This window comes from Quercus lobata, chromosome 2 (genome assembly GCF_001633185.2).
Source record: "Quercus lobata isolate SW786 chromosome 2, ValleyOak3.0 Primary Assembly, whole genome shotgun sequence".
Lineage (NCBI taxonomy): Eukaryota > Viridiplantae > Streptophyta > Magnoliopsida > Fagales > Fagaceae > Quercus > Quercus lobata.
The window spans coordinates 47,856,787-47,875,345 of NC_044905.1; the positions used below are offsets into that span (position 1 = coordinate 47,856,787).

At 37.8% G+C, this 18,559-nt stretch overlaps 1 protein-coding gene across 1 annotated transcript; it reads left to right on the forward strand.

The window, feature by feature from the left end:
• Positions 1–2,003: 2,003 nt before the first annotated feature.
• Positions 2,004–4,408, forward strand: LOC115960746. Its single transcript, XM_031079732.1, has 2 exons — positions 2,004–2,038; positions 3,815–4,408. Exon 2 carries the CDS (start codon positions 4,047–4,049, stop codon positions 4,395–4,397), a length of 351 nt encoding a protein of 116 aa, XP_030935592.1. The 5' UTR covers positions 2,004–2,038; positions 3,815–4,046; the 3' UTR covers positions 4,398–4,408.
• Positions 4,409–18,559: the final 14,151 nt, after the last annotated feature.

Here is an 18,559-nt window from a genome sequence, read left to right on the forward strand (position 1 = left end):
TTCTTGGTACAAACTGATACTAATTGAATTACATCATTAAGCCTATTCAATTACACATTGGAAATTCATATTGATGAAGTTGGACACTTAAATGATGTTGAAGCATTTGTCACTTCATCAGATACTTTCTACGTTAAAGACATAAATAACAAAAAGAGAATAAAATAAGGATGGGTCCATGTCATGGAGTCCTTGTCCTAAATACTCTAAATCTAAGCTCCATAAAAGACTCACAATAGGATAAGTTGCACAACTAGCTAAACAAGTTTGGTAAGAGGCATGCTCATTGTCATCTCAACAATTTAAGAAATTTGGCTTTTTTACTAGCCTATTTTTTTTATTGATATTAAAACAGAAAATATATTGCAGGTTTAATCCCAAAAATATAGTCTTTGTGTCACAAAAATATTTCTGTCAGGCATTTTGACAAATAGCTTGTAAGCAGTTTCTCAAGAGGTCAATCCTTAACCTATGTCTATCAATTTGAATTTCCATATATGCCTCAACGCAGCCAAAGAATGGAAGAACTCAAATATAGCATGAACCAAAACAGGAAAAAAAAAAAAAAAAAAATCGTCCCTACTAGGATCAAACCCATATTTGTCCTTATTTCAAAAGAGCAACATACCCAAACCACAAAGATATCAAAATATAGCAATGGCCAAATCAATCAAAATATAGCAAAACCCAGAAAAAATTGAGAATAAGAACAAATCACTTAGGTTCGGCGAGGTAGTGCGGCGGCGGATGGAGGTCCGGCGAGATAGTGCAGCGGCAAACGAAGGTCCGGTGAGGTAGTGCGGCGGTAAACGTTGGTCCGGTGAGGATGGGCTGGAGACGCATGAGCTGAAAAGTGATATGAGATTCTAGGGAAACGTGAAATAGGTTTTAATTATTTGTTTGTTGTGATGTAATTAGGTGCATTAGGATGTATTGATTTTACAATGAGTTTAAGTAAAAATCTGATGTGGCATTTACTTATTGGCTGGTGTAAACTAAAGAGTTTACACCCCGTCCTTATTAAATTTAATCTCTATCATTAATATTGGCCAGTTTTGTTTTGTTATGGATATTGGATAATAATAAGTGTTCGCTTTTTTTTCTTTTGAATTTTTTTTTTCAAAGAGAGTTTCAATTTATAGCTTCCGCTCTTAATGATGACTCTTTATCATCAGTTTTTGGTATAGGGGGGAAATGAACTCCAAATTTCTTATACAACAATTAGAAATTTTACTAATTGAGCTAATTGAAACCCATTATTTATTAGCCACTTAAATAATAGAAGAGAGGTATATTTTTTTGCGACTAACTAGTACACTTTGCAAACGAGCAAGTCGGATTGAATTATAACTTGGATTTGGAGTTGAAGCTTGACAACACAATAATCCGAATCTGACTGATTCAATATAGTGTGAGTTTGGGAAGCGCGTTTTCCAGCGGGTGCCTTTTTTTAGTGGGTCCCGTGCACTGTTCACGGGACCTGCAAATACTTTTTTCAGCAAAAATAACTTTAAAACTGGATCTCACAGCACTATTTACACATTTAAAAATTATTTTACTACAGTGTTTTCAATTTTCAACAATAAACAGTATTCAAATAGACCCATAATCGAGTTTTTCACAAGTCCCATCATGTACTTGCTTATTTTAATTTTGGGTCTGTTATTGATTTCACTAGCTTTGGGCCCACAAAGAGGAGCTTAAAATATGTGCAAGGAAAAAAATGTAGACACATTTCACATTTTATCTGTGGGCAATGATATTCTTACCCTATTTTTTTTTTTTTTTTTTTTTTTTTTACATTTATTTTCATGTTTTAAAATGAAGACATTTTTGCATCAATTGGGGATATTGGTGTAAAAATCAAAATAGTGAACGTAAGCAAGTGTAGATGATATTTTCCCTTTATTCATAGAGATTCTTGAACTGTTATGACACTTGTCAATGTCAGCGTGAAATGTTAAATGGTGGCGTGCGAATTGGGGTGAACCCTAGGTGATAGGGTTTGCTTTTCCTGCCCATGTCTTGGTTATTTGAGGTAAGATCCCTCTTTCATTTCCACATTTTTTTTCTCTACCTCATTGTTTTTCCTGGAGTTATTTGTCTTCTTGAAGCTTCCTTCTTAGCATTCATCAATCTATAAGTTTTCTCATCTGTCTAGTTTTCTTCGCCTATTTTACCTTTTCTTCTTTTCTTCATCTAGCACCTTAGTAAGATTTCTGAATTAGTTACTCCGATGAATGTATAGTAGCTTTTAAGGCCAAATACAAGATTCCCCGAGATGCAGAGATTAAAAGCTGTATAGACAGTGAGGTAGCCGAGAATAGGGGCTTCGGTAGAGTGGTTATTCCTTTAGTTTCCTTTGTAGAGGGGGAAGTTCCGATACCCTTGAGTAATTTACTCATTAGATTCCTTAGGCATTTCAAATTGTGTCTAGATTAGTGTGCTCCAAATATTTGTAAGGTAGTTAGTTGTGTGAGTCTATTGAATGAGAGGTTACGTTTGAAACTTACCAAGCATGACATTAACTATATGTGTAATTGTCAAATCCTTAGTAAATCAGATTCCAGTAAGTCGGACTGGTACCTTAATGCTCAGAATGGGCCTATCAGGTTGATTTCTTATCTTCCTAACTTGAACAAGCCCACTGAAGGGGGTTACCTTGTTATCTCAGGAAATTGGAACCCTGACGGCTTTTCTTGTCCTACTTCCATTGGAGCACCAGGTTCGTAGGGTTTAATCCTTAATTTGGTAATTTATTTTTATTTGTTTAGTTTTTTTAAATAAGTGTATATGTTCCTTTGTTTTAGACCTCGGTGCAGTTAAAAAATAGATTAGTTTGGTCAAGATATGGGATCATAATAGATTGCTTTGGTTGGAGATTTACGTACACGATGGTTAGTTAAGGGCTGCTCATCTCATCCTCGGGTACAAGCCTATTTACAACAGTTTTCAAAAGAAGAAAGATATAATTAAAGCCGGGGACAAGAGGATACCTTTCATCGACGTTCGGCATGAAAATTACCTTCCTTCTCCGGTGAAGTTAGAGGAGCTTAAAAAGAGAAAGAAAAGATCTGATTCTCCTCCCCCTTCACTAGCGTAGATCTCGGGGTGTTTGTGGCGATTTTGAGCTTATCCTACTCCCTCGGCTGTCTCTCCTGGTACGGTTCTCACCATCTCCGAGGTTATTCTAATCGAGGTATTAGATCCGGAGTTGTCTTATCAAAGGATTCCTCCAAAGATTTTGGACCTTTTGGATGCTCCTATAGACAAGCAACCCTAAGGTTGCAGAAAGGGCATAAAAAAGGGACTTGGAGGACTTAAAAAAGGAAAAAACTACCAAAAGGGGCAAGAAGGGCAAATCTGATGTCCCAATTGGCATTCCTGTGACTGGGGTTCGAGCTACTACTCCTATTCCTGACACTACTTCAGTTTCGGCTCCTCCTTGTCCTGTCTCCACTTCCAAATCCCAACGTCAGAGGGACATCCAAGCTCCAAACCTCTCCCTACGTTTGCGATTTTGCCTTGGATGGTGTCCCCCTATCCTCCTTGGAAGGAGTCAGGCCTTGGGAAAATTAGCATAGTGGCAAGGTGGTTGATGCAGTGGGCAGGGCTCTTCTCCTTCTAGCAGACATGGAGCAATGGAAAATAAAGAGGAACGTGGTCCTGCTAAGTTTTGATCTTATTTTATTTTTTCTTCTTTTTTTGTGTCTGTATTTTGTACATTCTTAACTTTCTCTTTTTTCCTCTTTTCTCTTTTTATTTATTTATTTATTTTTTTGCAAACTTACCAAGGGATGGTAGAAATCAACAGGAGAATAAGTGAGGCCACTGAGAAGGAGAAAATAGCCACTTCCACACGTGAAAATACGCTGAAGAAGGTGAGGGACCTCATGCTTAAAGTAAAGGAGGTTGATGTTGCTCGGGTCAAAGCCGAGGAGGAGGTTATCAAATTGAAAGCTAATTATGAAACTTCCATCAAACAATTAGTGGAAGCCCAGAATTCAGCCAAGAAGATAGTGACGATGGAGAAAGAGAAAGCTTAGATGGAGGCTAGGATCAAGACTCATGGGGATGAGCTCCAAAAGGCTTACCTTAATGGTCAGGAATATACGAAGTCATTTCTGCAGCCCGAGGTTCGGAAGTCCTGCTTCAAGGCCCTTGTGGATGGGTGGGTGAATGCCTTGGACGCCTTAAAGGAGCCAGCTGATTCCATACTTTGTAATGAAGAGGAGATGCCTATCCTGAGCAACTACTTCCCAGATGAGGGGGAAGGTAATGAGGTGGAGGTCATCGAAGATAGTGACGATGAAGAAGACCAACCTGTTACTGAAGAAGGTGATGGTGATGGTGGTGGTGACCAACCCGTGGTTAAAGGGGATGATGAGGGGAGCTAATCTACTGTGAAGGAAGCTTAGTTTTTTTGTTTTACTTATTTATCATTTTGTTTTATTTTTAAAGATTTTTAATGTTGTGTCTATAAAATTTATCATCATATAAGATTTATCTTTGCCCAACATTATATTTTGGTTTGAGTGTTTAAGTCATTTGTTTTTGTTTAAGTTTACTTTTCCTTTGTAGTATCAAGTGCTTTAATTGTTCAGTGCGTATTGAATGCTTGCAACTTGTGGCCTAGAGAGAGTGTTTATACTTCCACCATTTGGGCCACACCCTAATTTTACTCTCTTCCATTGATTAGAGGATCGAATTGAGCAGAGACTTCTGTTCAGGGCATACTCAGGATAAAGACATGGTCCAATATCTTAGAGTTTTCTTTAATCTGTTTTACCACATGGACACCATGTGTACCTGCGATAAGAACATGGTTTAGTATCTTGCGGTTTCTCTTATTCCACTTTTCAGTTCGGATGCAAAGTGTTAGGTTCTAAGGATTAGTAACTAATGTATTAGAATTTTAATTTGTATTGTTGGCAAACCATGATCAAAACAGGTTTTAGTCTTGTTTAGACTTGCTCAAAATGTATGCGTTTTATGTAAAGTTGGAATCGAGTTAATGCAGAATTTACTGTGCAATTCTGTCTGGCTTGATCGATCGAGAATTAGACTCGATCGATCGAAACTCGGGCAGAATGTTTTTCTACAGAATTCTTCCAACTCAGCCCAAGCCCGTTTGACGTGTAGAGTTTTATGTTTTGTCTTAAGTGTAAAAGGGAAAACCCTAGCCATGTTTTTGGTTGTCCATTATGCTGTGTGTGTGAATCTTTTGTGAGATTAAGAGGTGGTTGCCTTCATACATACTTAGGGTTTCCAAGATTCAAGACTATGTCAAGAACTTGGTGATCGATTCAGTTGCTGCATTAAAGAGCTTAAAGAAACACAAGCGGGTATGCTTGTATTTGCTGGAGAATCCAAGAAAGAAGGAGTCCGTGGTCTTGGAGCTTGCACGTGGTCGTGTTAGTAAGTTTCTACTAGTGGGTAGTAATAGGATATTAGTGGTCTAAGTCCTATTGTAAAATTTTGATTCTTTCATAGTGGATTAAAGTTTACCTTGAGGATAGTTAGGTTAAATCCTCCCCAGATTTTTACCTGTTTGGTTTCCTGGATCATTATATCTTTGTGTTCTTTATATTCCGCACTTTACATTGATATGATTATATGATTGTGTTAACCTAGATCTGAAATTTGGACTAAGTAATCACTTAGATAATTTACTAGGTTAATTCAGTTGTGTTTTAAAGGGTCTAAAAATAAACAAGTGATTTCATAGTAGATTTAGGTTTACCTTGAGAATAGTTAGGTTAAATCCTCCCTAGACTTTTACCGGTTTGATTTCCTAGGTCATCATATCTTTGTATTTTTTATATTTCGCACTTCACATTGATATGATTATTTGATTCTGTTAACCTAGATCTGAAATTTAGACTAAGTAATCACTTGGCTAATTCACTAGGTTAATTCATTTGTGTTTTAAGGGGTCTAAAAACAAACATAAAGTGTTCCCGAGATAAAGACATGGTCTAGTATTCGGGACTTTTTTTTTCCACTTTATTTTGCCGTGTGGATGTTAATGGCCTTTTTGTGAGGAAAATTGTATAAAGGCATTTTTGCAAAGAATGAGCTACACATAGAGAGAAAAAGTACTTCAAATGAAACAACATACTTATTAGTAATAGTAATTTTTTAGGTTATTTACATTCCATGGTCATGGGACAACATTTCCATCTAGATCTTCAAGTCTGTAGGCTTATTTTCTCGCTATCGACATTATTCTTTAAGGGCCCTCCCATGTTGGTCCTAGTTTTCCCCAGCTTGGATCTCTTGTGTAAGGTTGTTTTTTACAACTATGTTTTATGTTGACTTTAATTCCGTGACAAATTTGATTGTAATTTTATTCAATCATTTCCCTGTATTTTTGTGGGATTTAATGTAAGGGTTGTGTGTAAGAGTTTGGTGAAGATTCTGTGAAGATAAGGATTGTGCAACTAGCTCATGACTAGCTTGCGAGTGCCAACCCGCGAAACAGGCCACGTGAGAAGCACATGTTAGAATTTGAAGAGTTTTTGATAGGCTAGATTTTGCGAGTCATTTGTGATTCAGGCCAAGTTGCGAGTGACCCGCGAAACTCTCTACCTGATTATTTTGAATGAGTCTTTTCACATTTCTTTACCAACATTATAAAAACCCTCATTACCCACGAAATGTAAGAAGAATAAGGAGTCTTTACAAGAAAATTTTGAGAGAGAAAATCCTAGCCAAACACTTGAGAGTTAGAGATTGTTTACCCACAATCCTCTACATCATTTCTCTAGAGTTTCCATTACTCCTTCCTCTCCATCTACACATCCTTGAGAGGTTCTTAGCCCAAACACTTACCTCATCCATTCTGAGTGTTGAGAGAAGCTTTGGTGCCTATGGGAAGCATTGGGAAAAGCCATTGAGTGGTGGATGCAATCGGGCGGAATTGCGGGATCTAGATAACTAGTGAAGACAGGACTCCGAGAAGTCCATTGGTAGCTGGAGCTTGGAGGGCACAAGTACATTGGGTAGATTAGGCTTGAAGGGTGTTTTTGATATTCGTGTACTCCAACTTATTCACTAGTGGATTGATTTTGGCTTAGAGGGTTGCAGAGAGATTTTTTGTAGAATACTTCGGTTTCCTCTTCGATAACACGTCTTGGTGTTATCTTGTGTTTGCATATTTCTTCCTTACTCTTTAAGCTTTATATTTATCGTTTATTGTACTTGCTTATGCCTTAGAGTAGTGTTTCGGTTTGTTGTGCATCTTTTACTCTTGTTCCATACTTAGTTAAGTTAGAGTAAAAGCAACTAAGTAGTAATTTAAAATTGGGGGTCTAAACAAGCATTAGTGTTTTTACACTAATTGATCTTTCATCTTGTATTTCCAGTAATTTTCCTAAGTACTAGGTTCTTTGGGATGAAATTTCTAATTTTAACATTCTTGTTGTAGCTTTGGCCTACCATTTGTTGGTACTTGGCTAATTTGATCATGGAAACCTCTCTATTTTCTTCCAATAAGTCTAGGTTCATGGACAGAGTAGAGTTATTATATTCTTGATTAAAGAGGATAGTCTAAGTTATGGGCATCCCTACTTTTGTTGGTATAACGGCTTCAGATTCGTAAGTCATTGAGAAAGGAGTTTCACCTATAGATCTTCTTGGGGTTGTCCTATGTGCCCACAATATACTGGGAAGTTCTTCTATCCACTTTCCTTCGGAGTCATCCAATCTTCTTTTCAATCCATTGACTATAGATTTGTTGGTTGCTTTTGCTTGACAATTTCCTTGAGGGTATCCTAGGGCGAGTAACTATTAATGATTTCGAGCTTACTACAGTTAGAATCATTATCTAAGACCAAAATTCGGGGGATTCCAAATCTGGTAACTATTTTTTTCCATACAAAACGTTTCATGTTAGAATCATGAATATTGGCCAAAGGTTCAGCCTCAACCCACTTAGTGAAATAATCAGTGGCTACTAGCAACATTTTCAATTGGCCACGGCCCTCAGTAGTGTTCCTCCTATATCCAGCCTCCATTGGGCGAATGGCCAAGGATTAATTAGTGGATTCAATTTCCCACCAGGTTGATGTATAATTGGGGTGTATCTTTGTCATTGATCGAATTTTTTGGTATACTATTGTGAACTTCTTTGCATATTGGGCCACCAATATCCCTATGTGCCAGAGTTTGGCCTCCTGTATGACTACCACAAATTCCTTCATGCAGTTCCTCCAAGAGCACCTTTACAGCCTTGGGGTGTATGAATAGCAAGTATGGGCTAGTATGGGAGTGTTTATATAGTTTACCTTCTTCTGATAGCCAATTCCTTGGAGCCTTATGCTTGATCTTTTTTGCCTCGGTCCAATCTTCCGAAGCTGTCCTTTCTTGGAATATGCAACGATTGGGTCTAACTAGCTTAGGCTCGGATGGATATTTGCTACACATACCATGTCCATATGTTGAATTCTAGGATGGGAAAAGGATTCTACAGTAATTATCCGAGGTAGCCAATGTTGTTAAGGAGTCTACGTGATTGTTGTTGCTTCTCAGAACTTGAGTTATTGATACTTGGTCAAATTGTTTTTGTAATATCCTCACCTCTTCCAAACATTTCACCATTCTTTCATCCTAAGCTTCAAACTCTTTGTTTACTTGATTGCCTTGAATCATTGTATATCTTTACCTAGGTTGCCCTAACCTGGTTTGCCATTCGATATCTGGCCAACAACGCCTTATATTCAGCTTCATTATTGGATATTGAGAATTCCAACCTTGCTGACCGTTCTAGTGCAATCCCTTTTGGAGAAACTAGCACTATTCCCATTCCTGATCTTTAGTAATTAGATGCTCCATCAACATAAACCTCCTAAGGTTTGACCAAGGACTTTGAAATACTATTAACTTGATTTAAAATGCAATTCTCATTTGTCCCTTCTGGTGTGAACTCAGCTACAAAATCAGCCAAAACTTGCCCTTTTACTGATGTATGGGGTTGATATTTGATATCATAAGCTCCTAAGGCGGTTCCTTATTTGGCTATTCGTCCAGTGAAGTTGGCCCTTCTTAGTAGTTCCTCCAACGTGTGTTCTGTTAGGAATATGATAGTGTGGGGTTGAAAATAGTGGGGGAGCCTACAAGTAGCATGCACTAAAGCCAAAGCAACCTTCTTAAGCGGGAGTTACCTAGTCTCAGGATCTACTAATGTTTTGCTAACATAGTATCTTGGTTTCTGGATATCTTCCTCCAATCTTATCAAGACCGCGCTGATTGCGTGGTTTGACACTACAAGATACATATATAACTCCTCCCCCTTCTCAAGTTGTGAAAGTATTGGGGATTTCGTCAAGTATTCTTTTAGCCTAACAAACGCTTCCTTACATTCCGAGGTCCAGTGATAATCTTTCCATTTCTTCAAAAGTTGGAAGAAAGGTTTACATCGTTCTGTCGACTTGGAGATAAAATGATTGAGAGATGCTGCCATTCCTATCAGCTTTTGGATCTCTTTGGGGTTCCTCGAAGAGTGCAAACGACGTATTGCTTCAATTTGATCAAGGTTCACTTCTATACCTCAGTGAGTAATCACATACCCGAGGAATTTCCCTGACCTTACCCCAAAAGCACACTTAGATGCATTTAACCTGAGATGATGTTTTCTCAAAACACGAAAAATCCTGGACAGGTCTCCCAAATGGAGCTTGTTTTGTTTACTCTTAACTACCATGTCATCTATGTATGCTTCCATGTTCCTTCCTAATTAATCTTTAAGCATCCTTGTAACCATTCTTTGATAGGTGGACCCAGTATTCTTTAATCAAAAAGGCATTACTTTATAGTGATAATTTCCTTTAGGTGAAATGAACGAGGTCTTCTCCTAATCCTTAGGGGCCAATGCTATTTGATGATACCCTTGGATGGCATCAAGAAAACTCATCTTGGGATGACCAAATGTGGAATCAACCAATTGATCTATCTTCAGAATTAGGAAAGGGTCATTTGGGTAAGCCCTATTCAGAGGTGAAGCTCACACAGACTCTCCATTTCCCTGGTTTCTTCTTCACCACCACTATGTTAGATAACCATTCTGGATAGAAAACTTCTTTGACAGCCTTTGCTTGTTTTAGCTTATCTACTTTTTCTTTCACTGCTTCTGAGTATGTGTGGGAGGAAGACCGAGGTTTTTGTTTTTTAGGAGTACACTCGGAATTAACATTCAAGCGATGACATATGAAGTTTGGATTTACCCCTGGTACATTGTAAGGGCTTCAGTATATCTAAGTTTTGAACTAAGAACAATAGTAATTCTATATTATAATGCAGCAAAAGATGCTAACCAACCTGGAAATATTTGTCCACCTCGGTATCTATGTAGACCTTTTAAGCCCCTCACATTGATCGTCCAACGTCAGTTGTTCCTGGGGTGAATCCCGAGCTCCTTGTAGTGATTGCTATGAATTCCAAGATAATTGCCTCGTTCCCTGAGGTTTGATTCTTCTGGGTTATAGCACCAACATTGCATCTCCTAGTTGCAGCTTGATCCCCTTTAATCACTTTTACTCCAGTATCTATTGGGAATTTTATTTTCAGATGCAATGAAGAGGGTATTGCCTGCATAGCATGAAGCCAAGGCCATGCTAAGATTGCTATGTAAGGAGAGTATGCATCTACTACTATAAATTCTACCAGGACCTCCTTTCCCTTTACTGTCACAAGTAACCTTATCTGTCCAATCAACATCACCATTTTACTATCAAAACCTACCAACAGGGAATCGTACGTGCTTAAATCATTGGGGGTTAGCCCCATTCCATGATATAAGTTTGGATATATAATCTCAGCCCCATTTCCTTTTTCAATCGTAACCCTTTTTACATCAAAATCCGCTACGTGGATCATGATAACTAGTACATCATGATGGGGTTGGATCGTGCCTTCTTTATCCTAGTTAGTGAACCCAGTGACCACCCCTTGCTCAACCCTCTTCCTCTTGTCAACTCTACTACTGTATCCTGCTTCCACTTGGGATATTACAACCATTACTTTTGATTCTTTCTGTGGGTCTTGAGTCTTAGCTACATGGATCACCTCTATCATGCCTAGAGATGCACGATTGTTTCGTGGCTGCTCAAAGCCTTGTCAATTTGATCTTGGGGTTTGATTTGGAACTAAGAACTCCTTAAGGTGTCCTATTTTCACCAAATGGTTCAATGGTCTTGCAGTACCCTGCAATCCTCAGTCATATGCCTTTGTTCTCGATGATAGGAGCAATTTAGGTTTTGGTTCCTCTGTGATGCATCACCACTCATTTTATTAGGCCATCTGAAATAAGGTTCATGCTTGATCCTTTCTAATATGTGGTGTACTGGTTCTTTGAAGATTAAACTCATCATCTTTGTCCTCGGAATAGGGTTTGGGGGGAAGAAATTTCTTCTTGGTCTTAAAGGTGGTAAATCCATTCTCCTTTTTTACCTCTTTGGCACTGGGTATTTCTCCTTTAACTGGCCTTGGGTTTGATCATCCTTCAATCTCTTATACTCTTCTATTCATTCCATGAGCTTGTGCATGTTCTTAGTTGGGTGTAGTGTCAAAGACTTTCTCAGCTCGGAATTCATTGGAAGTTTGAGCTTGAAGGTGCTAGCTACTATGCTGCTATTGCTTCCCCTAATTTCATTGTACAATTCCTATTATCTGTTAGAGTAAGCTTGTAGAGTTTCTCCTTCTTTCATGCACATGGCTAATAGGGCATCGATGGGTTTTGGAACTCAGCTGCAGGTAAGGAATCTTGCTCCAAAGGCTTTAGTTAGCTCTTCATAGCTAAGAATTGTGCCCTTATCCAGACTATCAAACCACCTCATGGCCGTGGGCCCCAAGCTTGAAGGGAAAACTTTGCACATGAGAGCTTCGTTCCACGCATGTAGGGCCATGCTCTGATTGAAATGACTAACATGTTCTACTGGGTCAAATTTCCCATTATAAATAATAAAATTTGGACGAATGAACCAATGTGGTGGACCCAAGCTTTTTATCTCCTCGGAGAATGGAGATTTAGAAATCTAACTTAAAGCCCAACTTATGGCGTTTAATCTCATATTATGGTGAGCTAGATCTTCTCTTGGATCAGCTAGCCTCCGTTCTTCTTCACTTGGGGACCTAGTGTGGACTAATGGAGTCACCACCTAGATTAGGTCTATGAACCATATTGGGCCTTCTAGGCCAATCACTTACATACATGGGTCCATGTACCAGATTATGGATTTGGAGTTTTGGTATGGCTTGGGAAGGTGTTAGGCAACTAAAACCGCCCGGCTTGTGGGCCGGCCTCCATTATGTGTTCTTAGGCCATATTTAATTAATGAGTTTATTAAGATAGCCCTAATCTTTAACCTAAATATACATCGTGCACTTAAGGAAATAACACACATAACACAAACATGTCACAATATAAAAGGAAACAAATCAAACAAAATAAAATAAACATGGCAAGTTGACAATTAAATAAAACACACAAGGAAAGAAAATCAAATAAACTAAACATGACAAAAAATACTCAAATAACATGGAAAATAATAAGACACCAATAATTAAATATCACACCACAATATAAAAGGAAGCAAATAAAACATAAGTCAATCGTATTATACTAAAAAGGAAGAAGATAACAATTGAAACATACACATAAGGAAAGGTTATAAAATAAACTAAACATAGCAAAAGATTCAAACAAACATGGAAAGCAATTAAACCTAAATAATTAACCTAAACAGAGTCAAACAGAATCAAATAACATATGGGAAATGATCAAAGATAATAAAAATAAGATTTTACCCCAATCTGGATTCGGGGTGCGTGCGCATACTCAAGTATGCGTACGCAGCCTTTAATATAGATTCGAAAAAAAAAACTACATTTTTATTGATTTAATCAAACAAATATATAACATGTGAGATCAAACAAGCGTGTTAGATACCCTAAAAAACCAAACTAACCTAAAACAAAAAAATAAAACATCAACATGAACAACAAAACATGAAACAAAACAAACAATTAAACTAAACTACATTAAATCAATAAACATGTTAAACTAACCTAGAAATTGCAATAAAGATATAAGAACAAGAAGAACATATTATAAACAACCTAAAATCAGATTAATACATATCAAACATAATCATGAACATCAAACAAACAAACATAACAAATATAAAAACTATGTTAAGAAACTCATGTGAATCCTATTAAACAAAAGAGGAGTTCATGGAAAAAACACTCACCTTGCTTTAGATTATGAGTTTAGAGTTTGTTTAACTGACCCTTCAGTGCCTACAACACAAAGATTAGATTGATAGGACAAGAATAATCAAAAGAACACAATGGTTTAGGTAATCACAACTCAAGAACAAACTTTAATTGAAAACGGTTTTGAGAAATCAATTTTGGAAAATAGTTTCTATCTTAGAACTAACTAAAGAGAGGCGTTTAATTTGTAAAAAATGTGCTAAGGTTAGCCCTAGGGTTTTTCAAAAAAGAAAAAAGGGTTTTAGAGAATATGGAAGCCAAAAAAATCAATCTCTCTAGTTAGAGTTTTGATTGGAGGCATAAGGTGAGTATTAATAAGTAAAAATTAGGGTTTTGGGGTTTAACGATCTCTGGACATGCTCAAAGGTCTATGGGCCAGCCCACATCAAATAATGATGTTTTGGGCCCCAAAAAATCGGACTGCCCAGTTGGCCTAACTTTAAACAGTCATAACTCACTCAATATAAGTCCAAATTAGGCAAAATTTGTGTTCAAATTGAATCCGATGATTTCTAATTTCTAATGAAACAAATCTCATTCAAAATTTATGTTCAAAATAGTGAGCAAAGGTCATTTTTCAATATTAATTTCAAAGCAATTTGAGCACTTTTGAGTTGTGATTACTTCCAAACTATTGTGAATTCTTTAATTAACCTTGGTTGACATATGTCAAGATCATCACTGGGGCTGGGGACCAAAATTTATTATTGGGTACAAAATGTGGTGTACACACCTAGTTCTCTCTCTTCAATAAAGTACTCATCATTGTCTGAATTGGAGGATGATTCCTCCTCCACTCTCTCCTTATTTCTTTGATTCCTGTTGACCTCACATTGTAAGGATCAAAATTTTCTTTTGAGGTCATTATCTCTCTATCTCCCTCTTTGTGAGTACTTGAGTACCATGTCAAGTGCAAATTTTACTTCCTTCCCAAGGTAGTCATGCCTTTAGCACGGACCAAGAAAAAATCCCATAGCCAAAGCTACCTCTTCCTTTGCTCACAACCGTTCCATGTGTAAGGTCTAGAGTCAACCACTTATACATTCTCCCATGCCTTAGTGGTGTTATGTACATTAGCTCCTTGATTGTCAATGGCATTTAATGGCAAAGGCCATTGACAATCACATTGGTTTAGATATTAACACTAGAGTAATCATGCCTTGGGACATTCGAACATAGACACATGGCGCACAGGGGTGCTTCTAGCTGTATTGGCGCCTCTTCATTTCTTGCATTTTGGTAGACAAACATTACTCCTTATAAATGCCATGTCTCTTCACTTAATTGCAGTTGAGGGTTTAAATAGGAAATGTTTCTTCCTCAATCTTCATTCCCTTTGTCTTTTTCTAATTCTTTCAAAGAAACTTAACCTCCATAAACAAAAATGTCGAACCCCTCCTCTGCTGGTTCTAACTCCCCAGAGCACTCTTTGGGCTCCTCTGAGAGTGCTTCCAGTGACCACCCTCCTTCTCCACCACCAAGCCCTGTGCATCCCCCTCTCCTTTTTCCTATTCACCCTCTGCCTCCTCAAGTCTTCATTCCTGAAGAGGTCGCTTCCTTCAACTGGAGCGACAAAGAACAAGAAGACTCAAAAGAACTTCAGCTGAAGGCTGAAGAAGATGTTGAGGATGCAGCAATTGCTGCATTCAAGGACACCCCAATTAGGCGCAAGAGAAGGTGAAGACCCTTTTAATTAGGCTCGGAGTCCAGTGCTTCAGAGCCTTCTAACTCTAAGGAGTCAGACTCCTCTAACAGTTCCTCTGATAGCTTCTCTAACTCAGAGGATGTTGAAGGCGAGGAAGAAGAAGAGGAGGAGGAGGAGGAGGAGGAGGATGAAAAGGAGATGGAGTATCAGGCTCTAGATTATCCCCGAGAGGACTCTGGGGATAACTCGGATACCTATGCGCCACAGTCTCCTTGAGTTACCTGCCATTAGATTTGCAGTTCTCTATTTTTTTTTATTTTTTTTTATTATGTTTGTTTTGTTTAGCCTTCTATTGGCTTAAGTTGTAAAAACTTCATCTTTCTTTATTTTGTTATAATTTTGTGTTTCTTTTTGTATTTAGTAAAGAGGTGATAGGTCATAAGGGCCAAACCATATAAATGCCTCTTTTCAATTTTGTAAAAAAATTTTAACACAAAATATATAAAAGAAAGCAAAAGTTATTATTATTATTATTATTATTATTATATTATGTTTGCTATTTTCATTTATGTTGCATATTATGTTTATCTTATCACCTATAAAATTCCTACACAAAACATACAAGGGTAAACATGTTAGTTAACAAAATGTGAAATGTAACAAATTAAATCATACCTGTTGGTGAAGGGTCACGCCTTTGCACTTTGTCTATGAAGGCGGTTTCCTTGATTTCAGCACTATCAACTGCCATCTCTTGTCAGAAATTTAGTTTTCTCCTTATGCCGACATGTGTCAATTTTGAAAAGATGTCTCACTTTTGAACCATCTTCTTTTGGAGGGAAAAAAACTATTAACTCTCAAAGTATAAAAGGGAAAGAAAGATATTTCCCTTCCTTATTTTTCTCTTTTCCTTTATTTTCTTCTTCTTCTCCTTCTTCAACCTGAAACATAGAATTCTTTTCAAACACCAAATCATGGGTGTAAAACGTGGCTTTAGATCTAGTTTTGATAAGTTTGCAAAACCTTCCCCTTAGAAATGTAGCAAACCCCTTCTAGGAGGAGATGAAAATCCTTCCATAGAAGAACAGTGGATTATCCCTCCTTTCTTTGAAGACTATCTGTTTGACAAAAGTCTCGATTAGGACTCAGTCCCCTGTTCTGAAGACCCTCCCTACACGGCATGTGGGGAACCTGATGATCTCCTTACCACGGATATGGAATTAAAGCATATTCCAAGGCTTGGCACTTGCAGAGGTGTTAGGATATACGTGATTCACTTATTAGGAACATATGTCACTATTTTATGTAATTGACTAATCTTTGACAAAACACACTTTACTTGTATTTGGGTAGATCTAGGATGTGTTTAATACTTCAAGAAACCTTTTTTCAAATTCAAATGTTGAAGGCATGCAAGTTTGTCCAAGATTCAAGTGTGAAAAGTGCTGATTATTAAAGCTCGATAGCTAGCTATCTATCGAGAACTGTAGAGCTGTTGAAGCCTGTGGCTCGACAGCAGCTCGACAGATAGGGTATCTATCGAGGTTTATGAAATTCAGTTTTTCAGGACTGTTTTTCATTCAATCCGTGATTGTATGTTTGGGCTTTCTTTTCTCACAACCCTAGACATATAAAAGGATTATTTTAAGGGCCGTTAAAGGTGACACAAGTTGCACAAGTGTTGAGAAAAGTTTGTTTAAGCAAATTATGACCGGAGATAGAATTTGCCTTAGTTCATCTTTTTTGTGAAGAAGTTGCTGTGTTTGTACACCGTAGGGTTTTGTGACCAAGCATCTTCTTGATCTTCATCGTGTGATGAACTGAAAAATTTTGCAGCCAACAACCTTTTCCAGTTGGTGATTGAAGTCGCGTACTGAGATCCACACAATTGGTTAGTCACGTACTGGGAGCCGTGCATTACAATGAAAGATTGTCACCACAGATTAAGTCCAATTGGATATTGGGGTAAGAGTTCAACTATAGGTTGGTATAAGATACTGGGATTCCTTTACTTGTAACCGCTTGTTTTGATAATAGTGGATTCTCGGGAGTGGTGACCTTAAAATCACCCAATAGGGTTTTTGCCGTGTAGGTTTTCCCCATTCATAAACAAATCACCGTGTCAATTTAATTTTCACTGCATACTTAGTTTAATTGGAGATTTGTTTGTGCTACCACATGTTAATTTGATTAATTAATAAACTTGGCTAATTAATCAAATAATTTATCACAAGGGGTTGGCCTATCAAGAGGGGAATTTGCTCCTATTATAGATGTGGTCTTCAAATCTCACACTTCTATTTCTAAAGGTTGGAGAAGCTGGTGTCGAAGAGTGTTGGCTCATCTTCCCTTCATGGACATCCTACATAGTGTGAAACTTGTGGAGATCGTTCTTGTGTTCTTAAATCTAGAGATTAACAAAGATAGTGAAAGTTTGCTTTCTCTTCTATATCAGTGGAACTCTATTACTCATACATTCTTCATACGGTGTCAAGAAATCTCTCTATCTCTAGAAGATGTCTACGAAATATTGAGACTTCCCCTATTCGGAGATGGTGAAGTTAACATCTCTTTATCTCCTGATAAGTCTAAAGCTGTAAAGTTCCTTGACGATGCAGTGAATAAAACTTTAAAGAAACCAGTCTTGAAGTTAGTAAGGAAAGGGAAAGCCCCCAGCGAGGAAGTACCAAAAGATACTAATGTTGGCGGAGACAAAGGTTCTAAGGCCAACTTCTGGGGATGGATTAGATACTTATGGAAGGAGTATGCTGATGGCATGGATGAGGAAGCCAATGGATACTCCCTGAAGGAAGGCACCGACTTTGTTGTTGGAGAAGGTAACTCTAGCTCTTATGAATTCGAAGCCTTTATAGCCTTTTTACTTTCTCACCATCTGTTTGAGGGATATCCCCATGAGAAGATTCTAAGTAGACATTTCCCTTTAGCCGTTAAAGTAGCCAAAGGACAATCCTTTCCTCTTACTCCTTATTTCCTAGGAACTTTGTATTCTCACCTGGATAATTTTACCCTTGACTTGCAACGTGCATGGGGTAGATTTCAAGTTGAAACCTTTATACTTGTTGTTTTTTTACAAATATGGTTGTGGGAACACTTTAAGAACTATGCTCTTGTCCCGAAGGTGTTAAAATCTTATAAAACCAATTTAACATCACCCCAAGGCCTACCACGCTTTTGGCTATGGAACAAGATGGTAGTGTCTTCAAACAGTTTCCTTAGTAAAGTGTTGGATGAACAGTGGGGGAAGTCCACCCTCCTAGACAGAGACACCCCCTGGTCTGAGAAAGAACTCTCTTTTGTTGCTTGTGCTTTTCCTTCTCATCTTCAAGCATGCTTTCAAGATGAGTACAAAACTCAAACCTATAATCCCCATAGGTTTTCCCACTAATTTGGTTTTGACCAAGGCATAGTGGGACATCTTTCTACCCTAGCTTTACCTATTGTAGTGGTCTCTTAAGCCTTTAAAAGAGAATCTTATCAAAATATTGGTATCAAGTCCTAAAATCCCCTTTACTTCCCCAACTAGAGCTGGATTGCTTTCACCTAGGTTTTGGTCATGGTGGTCCGTCATTAGAGAACGTGCTAGGAATTTTGGAGAAAGTGGTGCCCAACAAGTGGATG

Excerpts from the sequence above, each read along its gene's own strand:
- LOC115960746 (XM_031079732.1), top strand. The coding sequence starts at position 4,047 with ATGGAGGCTAGGATCAAGACTCATGGGGATGAGCTCCAAAAGGCTTAC.